Source organism: Silurus meridionalis, chromosome 10 (genome assembly GCF_014805685.1).
Source record: "Silurus meridionalis isolate SWU-2019-XX chromosome 10, ASM1480568v1, whole genome shotgun sequence".
Classification (NCBI taxonomy): domain Eukaryota; kingdom Metazoa; phylum Chordata; class Actinopteri; order Siluriformes; family Siluridae; genus Silurus; species Silurus meridionalis.
The window spans coordinates 5825745-5844164 of record NC_060893.1 but is presented as its reverse complement, the minus strand read 5'-3'; the positions used below and the strand labels follow the sequence as shown (position 1 = coordinate 5844164).

Here is an 18420-nt window from a genome sequence, read left to right as displayed (position 1 = left end):
TCTGCATGAAGAAAGCTCTTTTTGATGCTTAGGTTGGACCTCTGGATTTCAGACCATGGATTTTCCAAATCCAGAGGTGGAGAAAGCCACTGCAAGACACTTGATCAAAGTCAGTCAGGTTTACAGTCTTGTTTTGATCATCTATGTTTGTGTTGTATCCTGAAATATACTTGTGCATCTCAGAATTCAAGTCATCAAACTTTGCAAAAGCTGATGAGCAACAAAAACCGATTTTTTTTCAGGTGAATGCAGTTTTTTTTTAACACCACATTCTTGCGTTCTTTCTTTGACCCCCAACCCATAAGTCCACCCATTTCAGTGTTTCATTGTTTCAGCATTTTGCCCACAGCAATCGTTTCTTTCGAACAACCATTTCCACCAAGGTCCTGCTTTTTACCTGGAGTAAATTAGTTGTTCGATTATTATTATGAACAAACAAACAAAATTCTTGGAGAGGTTTTCCATGTGATCTACGATGCCCGTGGTGGCTTTTCTGATCGGGGAAGAATCACACAGCACGGCGCATATGTTCTTCTACAGTTTAATGCAGACAACAGACAAGTATATATACACACTGGAAAAAACCTAACCTAAAGCTGTTTCCTGTTTTGGTAAGAAAACATAATAGCCGTAGATGTGTGAGCCCAGATAAAGACTTCCTGTATACCTTATATACTCACATCGGAAATACCCTATAGACACTGAACAAACAAAGAAACGTGTTTAGAGAACTAGTGTGAGAACACTAACATTAGATAATTATGAAGTTTTTTTTACTGCATGGTTGGAAGTTCGAGCCTCAGCACTGCCATGCTGCCACTGTTGGGCTTTTAGCAAATCCCATAACCCTCTCTGCTACAGTGGTGCTGCATCGTGGGCCAACCTGTGCTCTGACCCCAGCGCCCTAACAAGCTGGGATAAGCAAAGAAATAATCACTGTGCTGTAATATAGAAATAAAATCAAAGCTTCTTTCTTTCTATAAAATGAACTGCAGCAAACTGTAATGTTTGGATTCTTCTTTGCTGATCTCATCATTCTCCTCAGTGTGGGTGGGCACAGTACACTATTTGTTAGATAACAGATACTGTTTCTCCATAGATTTGAGCGAAAAATGCTCATAATTTATGTGATGTTCATACACTATATGTAGAAAAGTCAGGTCTTTGGATGCAGAAGCATTTCCCTTCACTATGAGACCCAAACCTGTTCCAGCATGACAACGAAGCCCCTGTGCACAATGTAAACTCCATGAAGAGCTGTTTGCCATAGGTTAAAGGGAAATGTCTGCTCCAGAGCTCTGCTCTCAACCCTGCTGAAGATCTTCTGGATGAATCGGAACGCGAACATCAGCGCATGACTCTTTACGAACACCCACCCTTGTGGCTGAATGAGCACAAAGAGTACATGAAAAGTATTTATCAAGGCCCTTCTTTGTTCTGGAGCTCAGGTATTAGAAAACCAATCCACAGAAAACCTGAATTTGGTGTTGAAATGATAATTTAAGCTCCATCACTCTTTTCATACCAAACTATTTTGAAAAGATTTTCTAGAGACTCCTAGTGAACCAGTATCAGGGCGAACTCCACGATAGAGACATCAACGTGCGTCTACAAATCGATAAGTGTGTTGTAAAGCTCTAGTGGGTGAACCTGCCCAAAATCTAGGGGAAAGAAGAGAGGAGCTTGTATCAAGAGAAAGCAGGAAAAGGACAGAATCTGGAATGTTTAACAAACATGTGGGGGTTATTTTTGCCCATAGAGTGCATGTTATTATAATGATATGACAGCGTGACAGTTTCAGGGCCTTAAATACCTCAAAATGAAACCATCACTTTAACGTTAATCAAAATAGCAGAACATATGGTGCTTTTTTTTTTTTTATATATATTATAGGTATTTCTTCAGTTTGTCTCGAAGCTGATTTCCTTACTTTGTGCAAGCTTCCTGTCGGACTGCAAAACAAGCAAAAACCAAAAACAGGAACATTGTGCCTCCATGTTTAAGCCAAATAATTTGCATTTAGTGAGCACAGGTGTGCATCCAGGCTTTTTTTTCCACAGCTTAGATTACATTTAGATAATGCTGACTTGATGAACCAGAACTCTGTGTGTGTGTGTGTGTGTGTGTGTGTGTGTGTGTGTGTGTGTGTGTGTGTGTGTGTGTGTGTGTGTGAAGGTCAGAAAATCTTGAATAAATTCAACACGATTCACACTTTTCAATATTCCCATTTTATTAAACCTCTTTTAACCGACGTAACACTGGATCTTTGGCGTCCAACAGCACTTTTTGTTCAACGAACACCTAACCCCTATTTAACTAATCACTTTACTTCACACTTCTTTACTTGATAAAAGATGCTTCTTACATAAGCGGATAAGGGGATTTTTGCACATCCCTGCTTTGCCCATACCTTTGATTTCTTCAGCACTGACCCAGCAGTGAGATCACCAAATAAACTGGCACAGAGTCACTAATGTACGTTTTTATCCGTCACCTTACACTGGTAGCTTCTTGAATTTCATACGCTTCAGTTTACCAAAGCGTCTTAAGACAACCTAAAATGCTAATAAAAATACTAGAGAGATGTGTTTCTCAGACGTCTACTGCATCGTAATGGACGTGGCAAAAAAAAAAAAAAAAAAAAAGGCAATGGGGGAAAAGCTTAAAAAACAAACAAAACCAGGCATCTATGAGCAAAATCAGACCACCAGATATACAGTATACAATGACATCAAAGAAAAGCAGATGTCATTCTCTCCCTTATCATAACCATGGCCCTTTTTTTTCCTCTCCCATAAATTGCCTCATTTACATTTTTATATCAGTAACAGTGTTCTGGGGAAAACAAAAAATACATTTCATTTTCAATCCGATTTGAAAATCGGTGTCTTCGAGGACTAACCAGGGTTAATCGTACAAAGTGTAAAATAATAATAATAATAATAATAAAATAAAAAAAAAAAACAGCACCAGAGGTGAGATTTTAGTTCGTGTTTGAAACGACGGCAATCGAAACCACGCCGAGCGTGAAATGGATACCATTATTTTTTGTCAAGAATTAGCTCCTTTTTTGTTCTACATGAAAAGCAGTCCGACACTTGAGCGAGTCTCGAAATGACTCGGTAGAAAGAAGAAAACGAGAAGGTGCTTCAGCAGTTGGTTTGTCGAAAAACTAGGGATAAATATTATATCAGACAGCTAAAAGCGGAGAGATTCTGCAAATCTGGGGGGCAAATTTGACCCCGGATTGTTAAAAGAGACGCCGTTTTCGCCACCGAATAAAAACAAACTAGGTTCTGTGCTTTTGCGTTTTTATTATTTTTTTTGCCTCGAGCACTGATGAGCCTAGGAAAGCCCACATGAAGGTTCTTTCATTACGCCTGCGAGACGTCGAGCTCGACACCTGCGTGAAGCAGGGATGGATGACTGGGAAGTACTCAGAGCTTCAGGAACAGACAGCAAACTTATCTAGCTTTAAAAAAAAAAAAAAAAAAAAAAACAGCACGCTTAGCTTTTCAAGTCATTTTCTCGAATTGGAAATGCTACACTTACCGATGAGACGACCTCATGCACAGTAGTACACGCACGCGCAAGCACATGCCCTCTGTTCCGTGATTAAGCAGCGTATATACCTTTCAATGCGAGTTCGATTTGCTGGTTCGAGGCGGTTCCTTTTTTTATTTTCTTTAAAAACCGCCGGCCAGCTGCTTACAGATATCCTACTGTAGGTAATTCAAGTAATATTCTTCAGCCTGGCTTGTTTTCGATGTTTGAGATATGTCTCGACAGTCGTTCCCCATACCGAAAGACTGCAGAGAAACCAAGGTGTTTAGTGCAATCAGACACTAGCTGCCAGCATGAGCATGCTGTGACTGGTAGCTTCGAAATGAACCGTTAGCATCCTCGGCTGAACGCAGGTGAGCACGAGCAGCATGTTTCATTGAAAGGGGGTGGGTGGGGGGGTCTCTGACTGATCTCTGAGTGATGAAACTTTTGTTGTTGTAAAAATAAAATTTTCAGGTAACAAATAAAATGCGTTTGCCAATATGCCGATGATTGAAACCTAAACGTCATCAAAAAAAAAAAAAAGGTTTCAAAGTGCACCTGGACTACTTCACGCTTACGTTTGGGTGGATTCTACTGCTGCGATTTTAATCATCATCTGCAAACCAAAAAAAACTGTGAACATATAGTGAATCTGATTCCTCCTGGATTAACAGACAGCAGTGAAAGGTTCTCCAGGTCCTCAGACTACATGAAAATCCATCGGGCCTATTAAAGCAAGCACGTATTTCTGCAGCCATGCCTGGAACTTGACTGGTGACGACGATGGCTCCTGAAGGAGAGGTAAACCGAACTGCATTAGAGTTCTGTACCGCAGTACGAGGACGACTCAAGTAGAAGCCCTTTCTGGTGATGGAATGCTCGAAAGTCTGAGACACGTTTCGAAGGAAGCAAAACTACTACAAGTGCAAAGACCAAGTGCAACAGCGATGGCTTTCCATGAAGACATTCCCCGTGAAATATGCTCTGTAGAGAGGCTGCTGTCTCCTCCGAAGAGAGACGGAGTGGAAATTTGGCACTCTTACTTCTGCACATAAGGCCAAAGCAGAAGGAGACAAAACTCAGGCACACAGGTCCACCTCAGGGGTTCAATTCTGTCAGGTTCTGACAAAAGAACCTTTCACGTCTTGCCAAATCCAACCTGCTCTGCCGGCGTACGTGTAGGACAGCGGGAGGAAGCACTATCTGCTGTACAGGTCGTCTGGATAACTTCTGCTGCTACTCTCATTGTTGTTGCTGTTGTTGTTGTTACTGATGTTGGCCGAGTACCCACTCCTAGAGGTTGGATCGGGCTCTTCGTTCGGACCGTCCTCCACCAGGACCTCCACAGCCGGGGCCTCGAACACTACCGCACTAGGGCCTGAAGAGTGAACAGCAGATGACCTAAAGGGGATTTCTGATAAAGGAGTGCTGCCACGAGACACAGAAGGTGCAGGATTGTCTGAAGTGTTGGAGGGGAGTGTGTTTGGTCTGGTGTTGAGGCTGTTTTCTCCTGAAGGTGTCGGGTTACTCGCCTGCGCTGCTCCTGCCGGTGTCTGTGAGCCGCGGTGAATGCGGTGGCTCACCACTATGTTGTTGCCGAAGCCTCCCATAGAGGCCATGGTGGTGCTGCGCTCTCTCTGGACCACCGCCGTCATCCCGCCTTCAGCCATCAGACGCCGGATCCGCGAAAGAGCGTCTTCACTTGGTCCAGGATCCGACTGGGACTCAGCTGAAATGCCAAAATAGGAAATATAGTGTTTCAGTACTGCTTTACATTTATATTTATTTTTAAAGTTCAGTACTTTAGCACTGTCCATTTTACATGGAGTGCTTTGTTTGCATTTACATTTTTTTTTGTTTTTATGATTAATGAGTTATTGGCAGGAACGACCCAACTGTAAAATCCGCTATCGGTCGACCTCTACTCCAAACGATCCCCCCCACCTCCGGTCAATCAGTTTGACTCTATTCAATCATGGGCTTCTGTGAGCTCATGTATGCATAAGATGGTAAATCAAGGCTTCTGGTGATGAGGCTTGAACAGCAGTTTAAAAAAAAAAAAACATGGTAGGCTGCCTTCACATGTCTCAAAGCGAGCATGTTCGGCTTTCACCTTCTGTGATTAGTCGAACTATGCGAGATCACTTGTGGGTGAACAACTTAAGTTGAGGGGGGGAAGGGGGGGTGGGTTGGTAGAAGAATAATAAGATATTCGAAAATATATAAATACAAGATAGAACAAACGCATATAGGCATAAAGGTACCGTGGTTGGTGTTGGATGAGTCAGTGTGAGTACTGGGATCGTGGGAAGCAGCTCCATGAGCCAGTGTGTCTGCTGGCTCACTGTGTGGGAGTGTCTCTGCACTGGCAGTCTGCACTTCACTACTCTCTGCCACTGAGAGAAAGACGCTACATTACATCTTGCATTGCATCGAAGCCTGAGACAAACACTAATTCTATGATATAAGCGTCTTAAAATGTTTACGATAATCCAACATAATTGTAAAGTCATCTATAGACCGTGTCACTGCTGCTGCGTACTTCATTATTTCTTCTATTTAAAAGGAATACAACAAAACAAGACTATAAACATTCCAAGATTCTAAAAGGTGCTGTTCAGACAACACATTGAACAAGGAGACATTTATATTCCATGAATGTAAAATTGAGCTGATGAAGCAGTGGGTATGCGCATGTCTCTTACGGTGCTGTGGTGTGTGTGCGGTCTGAAACGCGCTCGTCGAGGGCAGCTCTCTCTCAGTCTGCGTCTCTGCGTTCTGCAGACGCACCACGGGTGTCTGCGTGCCCTGAGAGGTCACTGATGGGGCGGGTTGACGAGGTTGCAGCCCTATAGCGCTCATAAGTCCCATGTCTCGGTCCAGCCGCCAGCCAGACCTGCTTGTCCTTCAGAAAATGATCATATTGATGCGAATACAAACTCATTATACAAATCGGTAAAGGTTTGACGATTCATATCAAAAGTAAGGCGTTTATACGGCTTTCCACTTACCGTTCCACTCCCCGTGTCCGACTGCTACTGCTGGCGGTGAATAAGGGATCCGAGGTCTGATCGGTGCTGCTGTCTGCCTCGTTGCGGTAATCGCTAAAAAAAAATAAAAGGTCGCGTTGAATGCAATGCGCTTAAACCGCAAACTGAATAACTGTTCTTTCTTTTACAGACTCAAATATGCAGACTTTCTGTAATTGTTTTGACCGTATTTAACATCTGAAATAATGATCCTAACGTGTTACGTTACAATCTGTGATGCATGTCAGAATCATGTTTTCCATGTGTTTAGGTGCAGGTTGGGGTTCTGTACAGTGGCGGCAACTGCTGCCTCGAGACGCAACAACCAATCACCGCTGTGCAGATCGAGTCTTTTGGCAGCGCTGAGAATCTGCTCCAACACAACTTTTGGCCATGTCGACACGAATACGTTTTCAGTCGACGAAAATGTAGTTACAATCCAAAGTGGATACATTTAAAAGGTGCCACAGTGTGCACAGTGAAAACGGAGGCTTTAGAAAATAACAGCTCGACGTTTCATAGAGGCAGTAAGTTAATGAACGCTGGGGGAAATGACGCAGGACAAATCGTCTTGCGTTTTCAGACGTTACGGTGTGGATGAGCGACTTCTGGGAAACGTTTTAAAAAATGTGGACGCAAATCGGGTTTTTTTTGGACGAAAACACCGTTTTAAAACGTATCCGGATTAGTGTGGACGTGGACTCGTTTAAAGAAAAATATTTTTTACAAATACTTAATTTTATATTTCGGAAAACCGAATAGGCGATAGCATGGAAATCCAAACATTTTTCAATACTCCATACTGATCCAAGCCTAGAAATCACATGAATGAAAGTCCATACTTTTTCACACTTTTCCAAAATGCATAGGAACCCTGTACATTGTAGAATCAATTAATCATAAAAAAACAAAAAATAAACAAACAGGATTTAACAATAAATCCTGCCCATAATCATGACAGCAACCTGATATACAGTGTCGCATCAGAGACGGCATAGAAGCAGCTAGAAGATAATCAATCTTCCTTTCCCTTGAAGTCACTTCAAAACATCCAGACACTTACACAGGTCTGCAGATGACCAAGTCTCCTTTACTGGTCCCGTAGGCCAGACCCATGCCAGGCTCGGGCAGCCATCGTGCGGAGTTAATGCTCACGTGTCTGCGCTGGTCTGGAGCCATGGGGTACACCACATTATACACCATCTACCCAAAACAGAAGCGATAATTATATAACCCAGAGCATGCAAATAAAAATGTACAGTTCACACAACTGGTTTCGGTACTCATATAGACCCGCACCCTGATGGAAGTTTCTCCTCCGTGTGGCTGCTGCAGACGGAACACTTGTGCCACCATGTGGTCGGTGGTAGGATGAAGCAGGATCCTTCGCGAGGCCAGGCCCACCATGACGTAGCAACCCATTGGAGACAAGCTCACAGAGATAGCATTGGGTCCTGAGTATATCGCAATAAACCAATCAGAAACATCAGACCTGATTTACTTTCCAAAATATTTTATTTTCAGCAGTATTGTCACCATCGCCCTGAACAAAAAGAAATCTGCATACATGACATTTCAGATGCTCACTTACCGAATCGCTTGGTATAGAGCATCTCTCCCAAATTGTGAGGAGCAAGAGAGTAGACAGCAAGGATGCCCTCGTCTGGAAAGCCCCGCTGGCTGCTTGGTATAAAGACCGCCAGAAGCTGTCCGTCCGCCGATATATCGCAGCTAGCATCGTTATAGATCTTACAGTGTGGAACCAGCACGTTCACAGAAGCTTGAGAAGTCAGGAGACCAGCGAAATAAAATGTTTCATGTCAGAACAACAATAGAAATCGCTAGCGGTGCAACGAATCACGAAACTCACGGATAGCTATTCGCATTAGCAAAAGTAGGGAGACGAAAATAAAATGAAAATGTTCATATCTAAGCAATAACATTATACTTCACCCAACAAGATCTTTATACTGGTGCTGGTTTCAGAGCAGCATTTATACGCTCTGCTTCCACCTTTTGATTTACTAGGGATAAAAATTACCGTTGCTGATCTCAGGCAGATCAAACTTGGTGAAATCCCACCACTGCAGTCTGTAGGTAGTGTTGGCGATGTTACTGGCGACCGCAGACTGTCCATCACCGATTGAAGCACCTGGAATAAAAAAATTAATAAAATATAAAAAACACACAAAATTCACTTTGTTTATTCTTTGGCCACATTTGTTTGCAAAAACCTGTAGAAAATATGTACCTGCTAATACTCTGTTAATTGAGGAGTGGGTTGCCAGGCCTGACTGACCTCTCTCATGGAAAATACCAGCATAAGGAAGATACTCCGGCAAGAGGAACCTTCTTTTATGTGGGAGGGGAAAAAAAAAAACGATTTAGAGAAAAACTTTTTATTTCCTCTAAAAACCCAAAGAGTAAATAGACAAGGCTGCTAAAGAAAGAAAAGAGACCAAACCCAGGGCATATTTACTGACCGCGGCACAAAGCGACCGAGGGAGGGGGCAGACATTCGTGCATTGCGGGGCATTCTGTGCCTTGTGCGGTCTCCAGGCTCCCTGCAAATAGAGACAAGTAAATGATTTAAAAGTGTACATCGGATACAAATTGGCGTTTGTATCATGATGCACCATTTTAAACATATTTGCATCGATAAATGCACTGATAAAGTGCAAACTATAAAGTGAGCAATAATTCGTGACCAATATATTATATCTAGATAGCACCACTGCTGCTACGTGAATATGATGTATCGCGACAATGCAAAGACTGCGGCGTGTCCTGAGAGTAACGCAGAATACAGATCGACATGGCAGAGGTAGAGCTGCATCTTCCTTTAGACACAACAGGAGAAGAACGTCTGGTGTTATCTAATCTTTTTTGCCCTACAATGACCTGTTTGTGAAAGGGCCATTAGGAGTCATTTAAGTAAATTGATGATCTTCTGTCTGTCTGATCCAAAGAAATAAACGCTATTTGTTCCATTTTGAATTGCAGAGCATAGCATCATATTTTTTTTAATTGCATCGTATTGCTTTGAATCGCATAGTGTTGAATCACAAAGAAAACAAATCGCACTGAATCGTATCACACCGGTAGCTGCTTTAAATGTATTTCTGATGTAACATAACGTAAAGCAATATTATAACAATTTCAATAAGAAAAACAATCCACAATTTTTGTTCCATTACAAATGACAAATTACTGAATGCTCAGTCACAATTTGCGTTCACCAAATGGAGGGTGTGGCCATGATCGCTTCGATATTAGTCGCAGCCAACAAAGCTGACAGTTACACCTACTCTATATCCTCGTAGTCGGCATCACTGCCCTCTGCAGGTGTGGCGGAATGATTGCCGGCCTGGTTGTCGGAGGACGTGGATAAAGTGCGCAGTCGGTTCTGTAAGGAGCGCTGACGAATGCTTTCTCTTCTAGACAGATACTGAATCATCCTCTGGGCGTAATACGCCGCTGGAGACAACCTGCCGAACACAAGGCGGTATGTGAAGTGAAAAAGTAGTTGATTTTAAGACACCAGAGCTTAAACCACACAAATATGCCCATACCTGGCAGGATCTGGGTAGATTGGATGATCGCGGGAACCGGACATGTCGTACCGGGAGAAAGGAAAGAGTGATGACTCCAGAAGCCTTCTGAAAAATTAGAAAGTATATAACAAATCTTGATTTTTCCCTACACGGTTTTTTTATTTTTATACTGAACATTCAACTAACGAGTAGTAAAAGAAACAATTAAACTTCCTCTTACGACTTATAAATCCCAGTAATAAATACAAGTTATAAGATTACACCCCACCCAGGAGTCTAGGGTCAGGGTTATGTTTAGCTGCATTAACTGGTACTAACTGGTACCAAAATTTAACCGAACCATAACTTAAAAACAGGTACGTACCAAACTGTGAATTTTTTGTACTGTTACACCCCTATTAAGGGATTGGAAATGTAAGGCAATTAACAATATCAGAATAAAACTAGTTCATACGACATCATACAATGTTTAAAAGGAGAAGTACTGAAGTTTTAATATTATAATAATAAAAAAAAAGTACATGTAAGATTTCAGTGAATAAAAAAAAATAAATAAATAAAAAAATTCATCTTTGGAAATGACATTTGGAGGATAAAACTCAGCACACATGCATGCTATGATAACGAACCTTCTGAGGGAGTCTTCGTCAGTGTTATCCACAGGCACGTCTGGGTTTAAGGCTTCTTGTGCTGCTTCAGTGGAGGGAGTGGCTGTGGCCTGCTGATAGACTCTCTCCCATTGGCCTGTGTCCTGATTATATACCAGGCCCATAGGCTGTTGGCTCTGCATAGGCTGTTGGCCTTCTTCTGTAGTATGCGCTTCTTCTAGCGAACTCTGTGCAGGCATCTGCCAGTGAGGCCCATCTTGAGTTGAGGCAGAGGAAGCTTGGCTTGAACGCTCCCACCGCTGGGTGTCATGGTTAAAAGTGAGCAGATTGTGGCAAGAGCGGCAGCGGTTAGGCTGGTTGTGGGGTACGCCAGGACTGCTGGTGCTGTCCGCGGTATATGCAGGGTTTCGATGCGAAGGCCCTGCTCTTTCTGAGTCTACGTTGCTGGAGAGCATGTCCTGCATGGGACCCTGTGTGCCTGCTTCCCGGCTAGAGCCTGCCCTCTCCAGGTCCTGCATGCGCTCATATTCCATGAAGTAGCGGCTAAGGTTGCACTGGAGGACATTGCGGATGGAGGCTGGGTTGTTCCGTTGAGAACTGTCATAAAAGGGGTGGTGACCACTATTGGTTCCGTCGCTGACTCTGCCTTGCCTGGGGTCAGTGCCAGACAGTCCAAGGCCACGGCCCTCGGTGGCCGATGTATATATGGGTGAAGAGGAAGAGGATGAAGAACTGTCCGTATACCTGTGCAAAGAATGTAGGCCCACAGAAGAGGAGCTGGTTCTGGGAGGGGGTATGATCCCCCTTCCCACAAAGCCCACTGCCGCCTCACCCAGAGTAGCTCCAGTACCGGTGCCCAGCAAGCTATTGGACCATTCGCCACCTGGCAACCGAGCTGAGGGCTCTGTAGTGCCACCCAAAGCCATGCTAGCTCTGAGAGATGACAGGCTTCGGTGCACCGAGCTCCCTGTAGTGCCGCTATGCACGCTGCTGAAAGCTGAGGGCCTGTCTGAGGAAGGACGTGATGGGTTGGGAGGCTGCGAGTGTACATGAGGCTGAGAGTGGGCGGAGTCTGTAGACTGCAGAGCAGTAGGGTTCTGAACATTTCGAGACGTGGCAGCACAGCGACTGCACAGGCAACCAAGCCCCAGGTGCTGAGTGCAGTTCTGCTGAGGAGGTCGATCTCCTAACTCGCTCCGCCCTGGATACTGGAACAGAGGCATGCTGGAAGGAGGGTCGCGGGGTTCCGTTCCTCCAGAGGAGCGAGACGACAGAATGTGCAGGAAGTTGTGCAAAATCGGAGTGCGGCGAACAGGAGGGGAGCGTAGAACAGAGCGCTGGCGGAACAAAGCCATTTCCATGCTGTCCATGGGAACATCGGCGTCTTCCTCGTTCTACAAAATAAAGTTTGGGGGACGTCGAGAGCAGAAATATTTATGGCGCTGCTTTGTTTGCACTGATTACAGAAATACACTGTAGAACATGAAAACCAGACTGGTGCTTGTGCATGGAAGAAAGAGAACTCAGACAAAAACATTATGGACTCAACTGTGAACAGTACAAGAAGCAAATCAAATCAGGAAAATTAAAGTGTTTGCACCTGTTGGTTGGTCGGGTTCACGATAGCCGTCAGAAGATTATGGCCAAGAGGATCAAATCGTACAAGTCTGCAATGAGATATAAATGTGTACAAATGATTAACAAAGGACAAATTACAAGTTGACGCTTAACCTGGAGGATCCTAAAGGAATCATCCTACCTGACACGCTCGGTCTCGCTTCCGGTCTTGACTACGGCGAAGGGCTCGGGCCGACTCCAGTCCCAGAAGTGCAACTCGTTGTTGGTAGCAATAAGTAGCAGCTGGGCGGTGGGGTGGAAGGCCAGGGACGCGATGGCTATGTTCCCTTCTGTGAACCAGCTCTCACTCCCGCCCTGCATAACCAGGACAATTATATTTCTGTGGAAGTTTAGAATTTTTCTGCCTACCTACTCCTATTTAGAGTTGCAAAGGGTGGAAAATTGGGAACTTCATCTTGGGAATTTTATAAATATTCCAAGTTGCAAACTTGCCAAGAATTTATGGGAATTATTTAAAGACACTGGAAAAGTCATATAAACTGTATCAAACAAATATAAACCTTTTGCTTGGTCATAAGCTGACATGCATGCAAACCAATACACATACAGGTGCATCTCAATAAATTAGAATATCATTACAAGGTTGATTTATTTTAGTAATTCAATACAAAAAGTGAAACTATATTAAATAGATTCATCACACACAGAGTGTTTTTCTTTTCATCTTGATTATTATGGCTTACAGCTAATAAAAGCCCAAAAATCAAAAATTAAATATTACTTAAGACCAATAAAAATAAAAAATATTTTAACACAAATGTTGGACTACTAAAAAAATATGAACATATACGAACTCAATACTCGGTCAGGGCTCCCTTTGCATGAATTACTGCAGTGGCATGCGAGTCGATCGCTCTGTGACGTGTTATGGAAACCCAGGTTGCTCTGATAGCGGCCTTCAGCTCTTTTACGTTGTTGGGTCTGGTGTCTCATATCTTTCTCTTTACAATACCCCATAGATTCTCCATGTGGTTAAAGTCGGGTGAGTTCGCTGGCCAATCAAGCATGGAGATACCATGGTCCTTAAACCAGGCATTAGTACTTTTGGCAGTGTAGGCTGGTGCCAAGTCCTGTTAGAAATTTAAATAAGCATCTCCATAAAGCTGGTCAGCAGATGGAAGCATGAAGTGCTTTAAAACTTCCTGGTAGACGGCTGTGCTGACCTTGGACTTGATAAAACACAGTGAAACAAACACCAGGAGATGACACGACTCCCCAATCCACCACTGACTGTGCAAACTTTACACTGGACCTCAAGCAACTTGGATTCTGTGCCTCTCCTCTCTTCTTCCAGACTCTGGGACCTTGATTTACAAAATTTCCTTTTCTTTCATCTGAAAAGACGACTTTGGCCCACTGAGCAACAATCCAGTCCTTTTTGTCCTTTTGACCTCTGACATTGTCTCTGGTTCAGGAGTGGCACAAGGACACAAGGAATGCGTGCGTCAGTTGTAGCCCATGCATACGTCTGTGCATGGTGGCTCTTGAAGCCCCTGCTCCAGCTGCAGTCCACTCTTTGTGAAACTCTTAAATGGGCTTCATTTCACCTTTTTCTACCACATCTTTTCCTTTCATTCAACTTTCCATTAATGTGTTTGGATACAGCACTCTGTGAACAGCAGCTTCTTTGGCGATGACCTTTTGTGTCTCACCCTCCATGTGCAGGGTGTCAATGATCGTCTTCTGAACTGTCAAGTCAGCAGTCTTCCCCTATGATTGTGTAGCCTGAACCAGACTAAGACACCATTTAAAGGCTCAGGAAACCTTTGTGTGATTAGAGTGTGACACTGCGAGTCTCCAACATTGAACTTTTCCAACAATATTAAAATTTTCTCAGATACTGAATTTTGGGTTTTCATTAGCTGTAAGCAATAATAATTAAAAATTAAAAGAAATAAACAATTGAAATATATCAGTTTGTGTGTGCTGAATCTATATAATATACGAGTTTCACTTTTTGTATTGAATTACTAAAATAAATCAACTTTTTAATGATATTCTAATTTATTAAGATAATGAATTTTTTTTGACTTTTTGACTTATTATATATTATTATTACTTATTATATTTAAATATAATGTTGCACAGTAGCTTACACACAGCACACAGAAGTTTTAAACATGATTGTATGTAATATTTATGTAATTTATGTAAATGTTATGAAGGAATGCACAGTGCATTTAAGGGCGTGGCCTCAGCAGCCCTGCAGTACGTGTGCTGTGTGCATGTGATTGATGAATGTGCAGGTCAGAAATTCACCTGAAATTGCATCAAAACTGTTTGTTTTAAAAGAAATAACCCATTAATTCCATTAATACCCATATATTCCTATTAATTCCCATTGAAAGTTTCCAGTCTTGAAAATTCCTGGGGACAAAATTCCCCCAACATAAGTGACTGAACTAATCATCTAACTTACAGTCCATACAGGGTTGAAGTGAGTGTGCTGGAGCTGGGAAACAATGGGTTGGGATCCTGTGCTCTAAACAGGAGAGTGGCTGCCAGTTTCTTCCCTTTAATCTGTAGTCCTTCTCTATATTTACCATTTGATTTCTTTTCGCACAAAAAAGTGTAGGTACGTACATGCAGGTCCCAAATGCGCACTTCTCCATCAAGGCACCCTGAAGCCACCAAGCCTGGAATTGTTGGATGGAAAGTCAAACACCATGGGGTTCGGCGGTGACCCACTAAAGAGTGCAGGCACTTTCCCGTTTTTACGTCGGTGATGTAAATGTTATGGTTGACATGAGTGGAAGCCATAAGATTCCTAAAAAGAGGAAAATCATTACGAGAGATAGTGAGTATTTTATCCTAGTCACTTTATCAATAGAACCCAGAACCCATACTCTGAGTACTCTACTACCTACCTGTCTGGGCTGAAGGCCAGCAAGAAGGTTGAGCGAGGATTATCAGGCAGTTCCACTTTCTGCAGAAACACAGTCAGAATCTACTCAAACCGGTACGATGTAACATTTTTGGCAACACGTAAGGGCATTTCTTCGCCTTTTTTATTTTGGTTAAATTTGGTGAACGTTAACGCAACACTATTGCATCTATCGATTGTGGGTTGAAAAGACTGAAAGGTGCTCCTGATGTATAACCAATACCTGACTCTGCAGTTTCATCCATCGTGTCCTGTCCTCCACGAGCTGCTGCAGGAGCCGCTGGGATCCCAAAATTCGAGCTCCGCGCTCTCGTCCCGACAGGACCAGCACCGCATTCCTGTTCTGCACAGCCATCTTTCAGTCTCGGTCTCTTGCACTCGCTCTATAGCAGACTGAGGGCAGCTCAGGCCTTCCTCATGCACGGATCAGTTGTTAATAAGCTGCATATAGGCCATGCATACTACAAAAAGAGGAGGGATTTTTAAACATATAATGACGAGTAAAACGCAATCTAACTCCAAATTCAAAAATAATGACATTCATTTTAATAAAATCCTAACAAACGACCCCTGAACCTTATTTCATCTTTCATCAAATGCCATTCACCTAGAGGATTTAAACCACTTTTCCATTAAATATGAAATTCTGTTTGGTGTGTTAACGGTCTTGTTTTATTTCCCCGCTGCAAACTGCATAGGAAGTAAAGTTTCACAAGAAAACCAAGTTCTTAAGAATACTACATGGCCAAAATAACACCTGACCATCAAAGCAAATTGCGGGACTTTTCCTAGACAGTTTAGTTGCTTCACAGTTAATGCAGAAACAACATTTAAGGCCCGAAACCCTGACAACATTCCAGCATGACAATGCTGCTGTGCACAAACCTAACTCAATAAAGCCATACTTTGCCCAAGACTGGGAATACAAACACTTGTATCCCCACCACAAAACCAAAACCTCGATTGAAACCACATTAAACACTTTTGGGATGAACTGGCTCACTGACTGAACCCCAGACGTCATCATGTAAAAGAAACAAACACAAGCATATAATTGGCAAAATCTAAACAAAGCTCTTCCTAAAAGAGTGGAGATATGAAACTCTTCACTGGTTTGCATTATTATGTATTTTTATGGTACTTAATCAAATCAGTATATTCAAAGCAGTTCATGTGAATCAGCATTTCTGAAGCATATGTGAGCGCAATGTACTTTTTTTTGGTTTAGCTTCTGAAAGAGGTGATTTGTTCAAAGTAATAAATGTGTCAGAAGAATGAATGGTCACGAATGGGCCAAAGTCTGGACCATGAATAAATTACGTCAAAAAATAGAGATGTTTGAGTTCTGCCTAATCTAGTTATTCGTAGATTTTGGCAGCGGATGAGGTAATATTTGGAAAATAAAGAAGTTGAAGAGGACATGTAAAAAGATTGCGCTGTGTTTTTTGAGTGCTTCCATGAAACTGCCTGACTTTGTTTCCAAATAAAAGTCGCTTATCTGTCAAACTAACCAGGGATCCTGAACTTTGTTTATTTTGCTTAGCATTTTAACTTTAATAATTATTTTATTGATTATTTCATTCTTTTGATATTAAGGGGCCATGACTGAGGGCCTAACACCAGCAAAACGAGGACTAAAGAGAGGACCAAAACTCAGAAATGCTCAGTGTGACGCTCAGGTGTATGGTTTTACACCACAGAGAGAAAGGCTTTAATTGGTCACATATACAATACAGCACACTGTAACGCTTTCTTTGAGATCCCAGCAATGTTAGAAACCTGGGGTCAGAGTCCATGATACCTCGCCCCTGGAGCACAGAGGTTTAAGGGCTTTGCTCAAGGGCCCCAAGAGTGGCAATAGTGGGGATTGAACCCCTGACCTCCTGAACAGTACCCCAGAGCCTTAACCACTGAGCTTTCAATCTGAGCTTAACCACTACCAATCAACCAAGATCAAGAGCTTGTGGTTCCAGACCCAAATTCAATCCAATTCCCAATCTAATGGATTGATAGATGAAACATGTGGCAGCACTGAAACCTTCAAACTATTTACTCAAACCTTTCATCCCTGCTCCTGTTCTATAACTGACCATGTGTTCAGCTATATTTATATAAACTGGTCTGAATGGCATGGTTCATACACACACACACACACACACACACACAGGCTCCACAGACTGTCTTGAAACTGCGTCAAATCCCTTTTCACACTATTTAAAGGGCTGACTCCTGAAAGATTCAGATGAATAAATAAAAATATTATTAAATACTCTCCTGTCTGATTCTGGCTCGCAATCTTTTGATAGTGATAGACATTAGCGTGCCCGCCCAAATATGGAAACTGGTCGGCAGCTAGCTAGCTAGCAAAAAAAAAAAAGAGGAGCTAGCAACAATCAAGCTACGGGGCGAAGACGCTAGTTTAAATAAATACAATTAAATATAACGTCATGTCGACGTCTTAGTATTAATATGTAATATGTTGTTTGATAATATAATATAGAAACCGGTCGAATACCTGTTTTCTCGTCTTTCGAGTGAAAAGTGTCATCGAAGGCGCAGCTCCGAACTCGCTAGCTGCCTAGCTAACAAACCAAGCCGACCTGGCAACTGCGCTTCTCTCTAAACAAATAACGACGATGTCACACCACATCCCACACAGACACCGGCTCCCATTCATCTCCTTTAGAGAATGTCACAATCAGACCGGGTGGTTTTTGTTGAAGAAATTCACATTTTTCTACTGGACCCGAATGAAAAATAAGAATAAAAAAACGTTACTAGCTTATGGGTTTGTGGACATCTTGACGTCGCCAGGCATTGTAGTCGAGCTCAGATGCTGTACATAGCTGTGCCAGGCAGACTAATGGAACACAGAGGGCATGGATTCAAACAAACACAAAAACAGATATACATTTATTTATAATAACTACGATGAGTGGTGTATATTTAACACTTTTAGAGGTGTAAATCAATTAACCACTCAACCTATCTATCTATCTATCTATCTATCTATCTGTCTGTCTGTCTGTCTGTCTGTCTGTCTATCCGATATAAATGTATTCTTATATTTATAATAACTATGATGAGTGGTGTATATTTAACACTTTTAAAGGTGTAACTCAATTAACCACTATATCTATCTATCTATCTATCTGTCTGTC

The 18420-nt window shown here is 42.4% G+C and overlaps 1 protein-coding gene across 4 annotated transcripts; it reads right to left on the bottom strand.

Annotated features, from left to right (window-relative positions):
- Nucleotides 1–2205: 2205 nt before the first annotated feature.
- ambra1b (autophagy/beclin-1 regulator 1b) lies at nucleotides 2206–18116 on the bottom strand. Of its 4 annotated transcripts, none has more exons than XM_046859582.1 (19): nucleotides 18038–18116; nucleotides 15483–15720; nucleotides 15243–15301; nucleotides 14959–15142; nucleotides 12497–12669; nucleotides 12338–12404; nucleotides 10759–12131; nucleotides 10148–10234; nucleotides 9884–10063; nucleotides 9059–9139; nucleotides 8827–8927; nucleotides 8617–8727; nucleotides 8167–8355; nucleotides 7875–8029; nucleotides 7639–7778; nucleotides 6558–6650; nucleotides 6252–6451; nucleotides 5811–5942; nucleotides 2206–5275 (listed from the first exon to the last, which is right to left on the bottom strand). In XM_046859582.1, exons 2-19 carry the CDS (start codon nucleotides 15612–15614, stop codon nucleotides 4746–4748), a joined length of 3987 nt encoding a protein of 1328 aa, XP_046715538.1. In that variant the 5' UTR covers nucleotides 15615–15720; nucleotides 18038–18116; the 3' UTR covers nucleotides 2206–4745. The 4 variants fall into 4 exon arrangements, with proteins under 4 accessions (XP_046715538.1, XP_046715537.1, XP_046715539.1 ...); XM_046859581.1 differs by having other exon boundaries at nucleotides 17775–18076; XM_046859583.1 differs by having other exon boundaries at nucleotides 10148–10231; nucleotides 17775–18076.
- Nucleotides 18117–18420: the final 304 nt, after the last annotated feature.

Coding starts and splice junctions, on each gene's coding strand:
- ambra1b (XM_046859582.1), bottom strand. CDS start 15,614: ATGGCTGTGCAGAACAGGAATGCGGTGCTGGTCCTGTCGGGACGAGAG. Junction 15,302..15,482: donor GGATGAAACTGCAGAGTCAG/GTATTGGTTATA, acceptor GTGTTTCTGCAG/AAAGTGGAACTGCCTGATAA. Junction 15,143..15,242: donor CTGGCCTTCAGCCCAGACAG/GTAGGTAGTAGA, acceptor TCCTCTTTTTAG/GAATCTTATGGCTTCCACTC.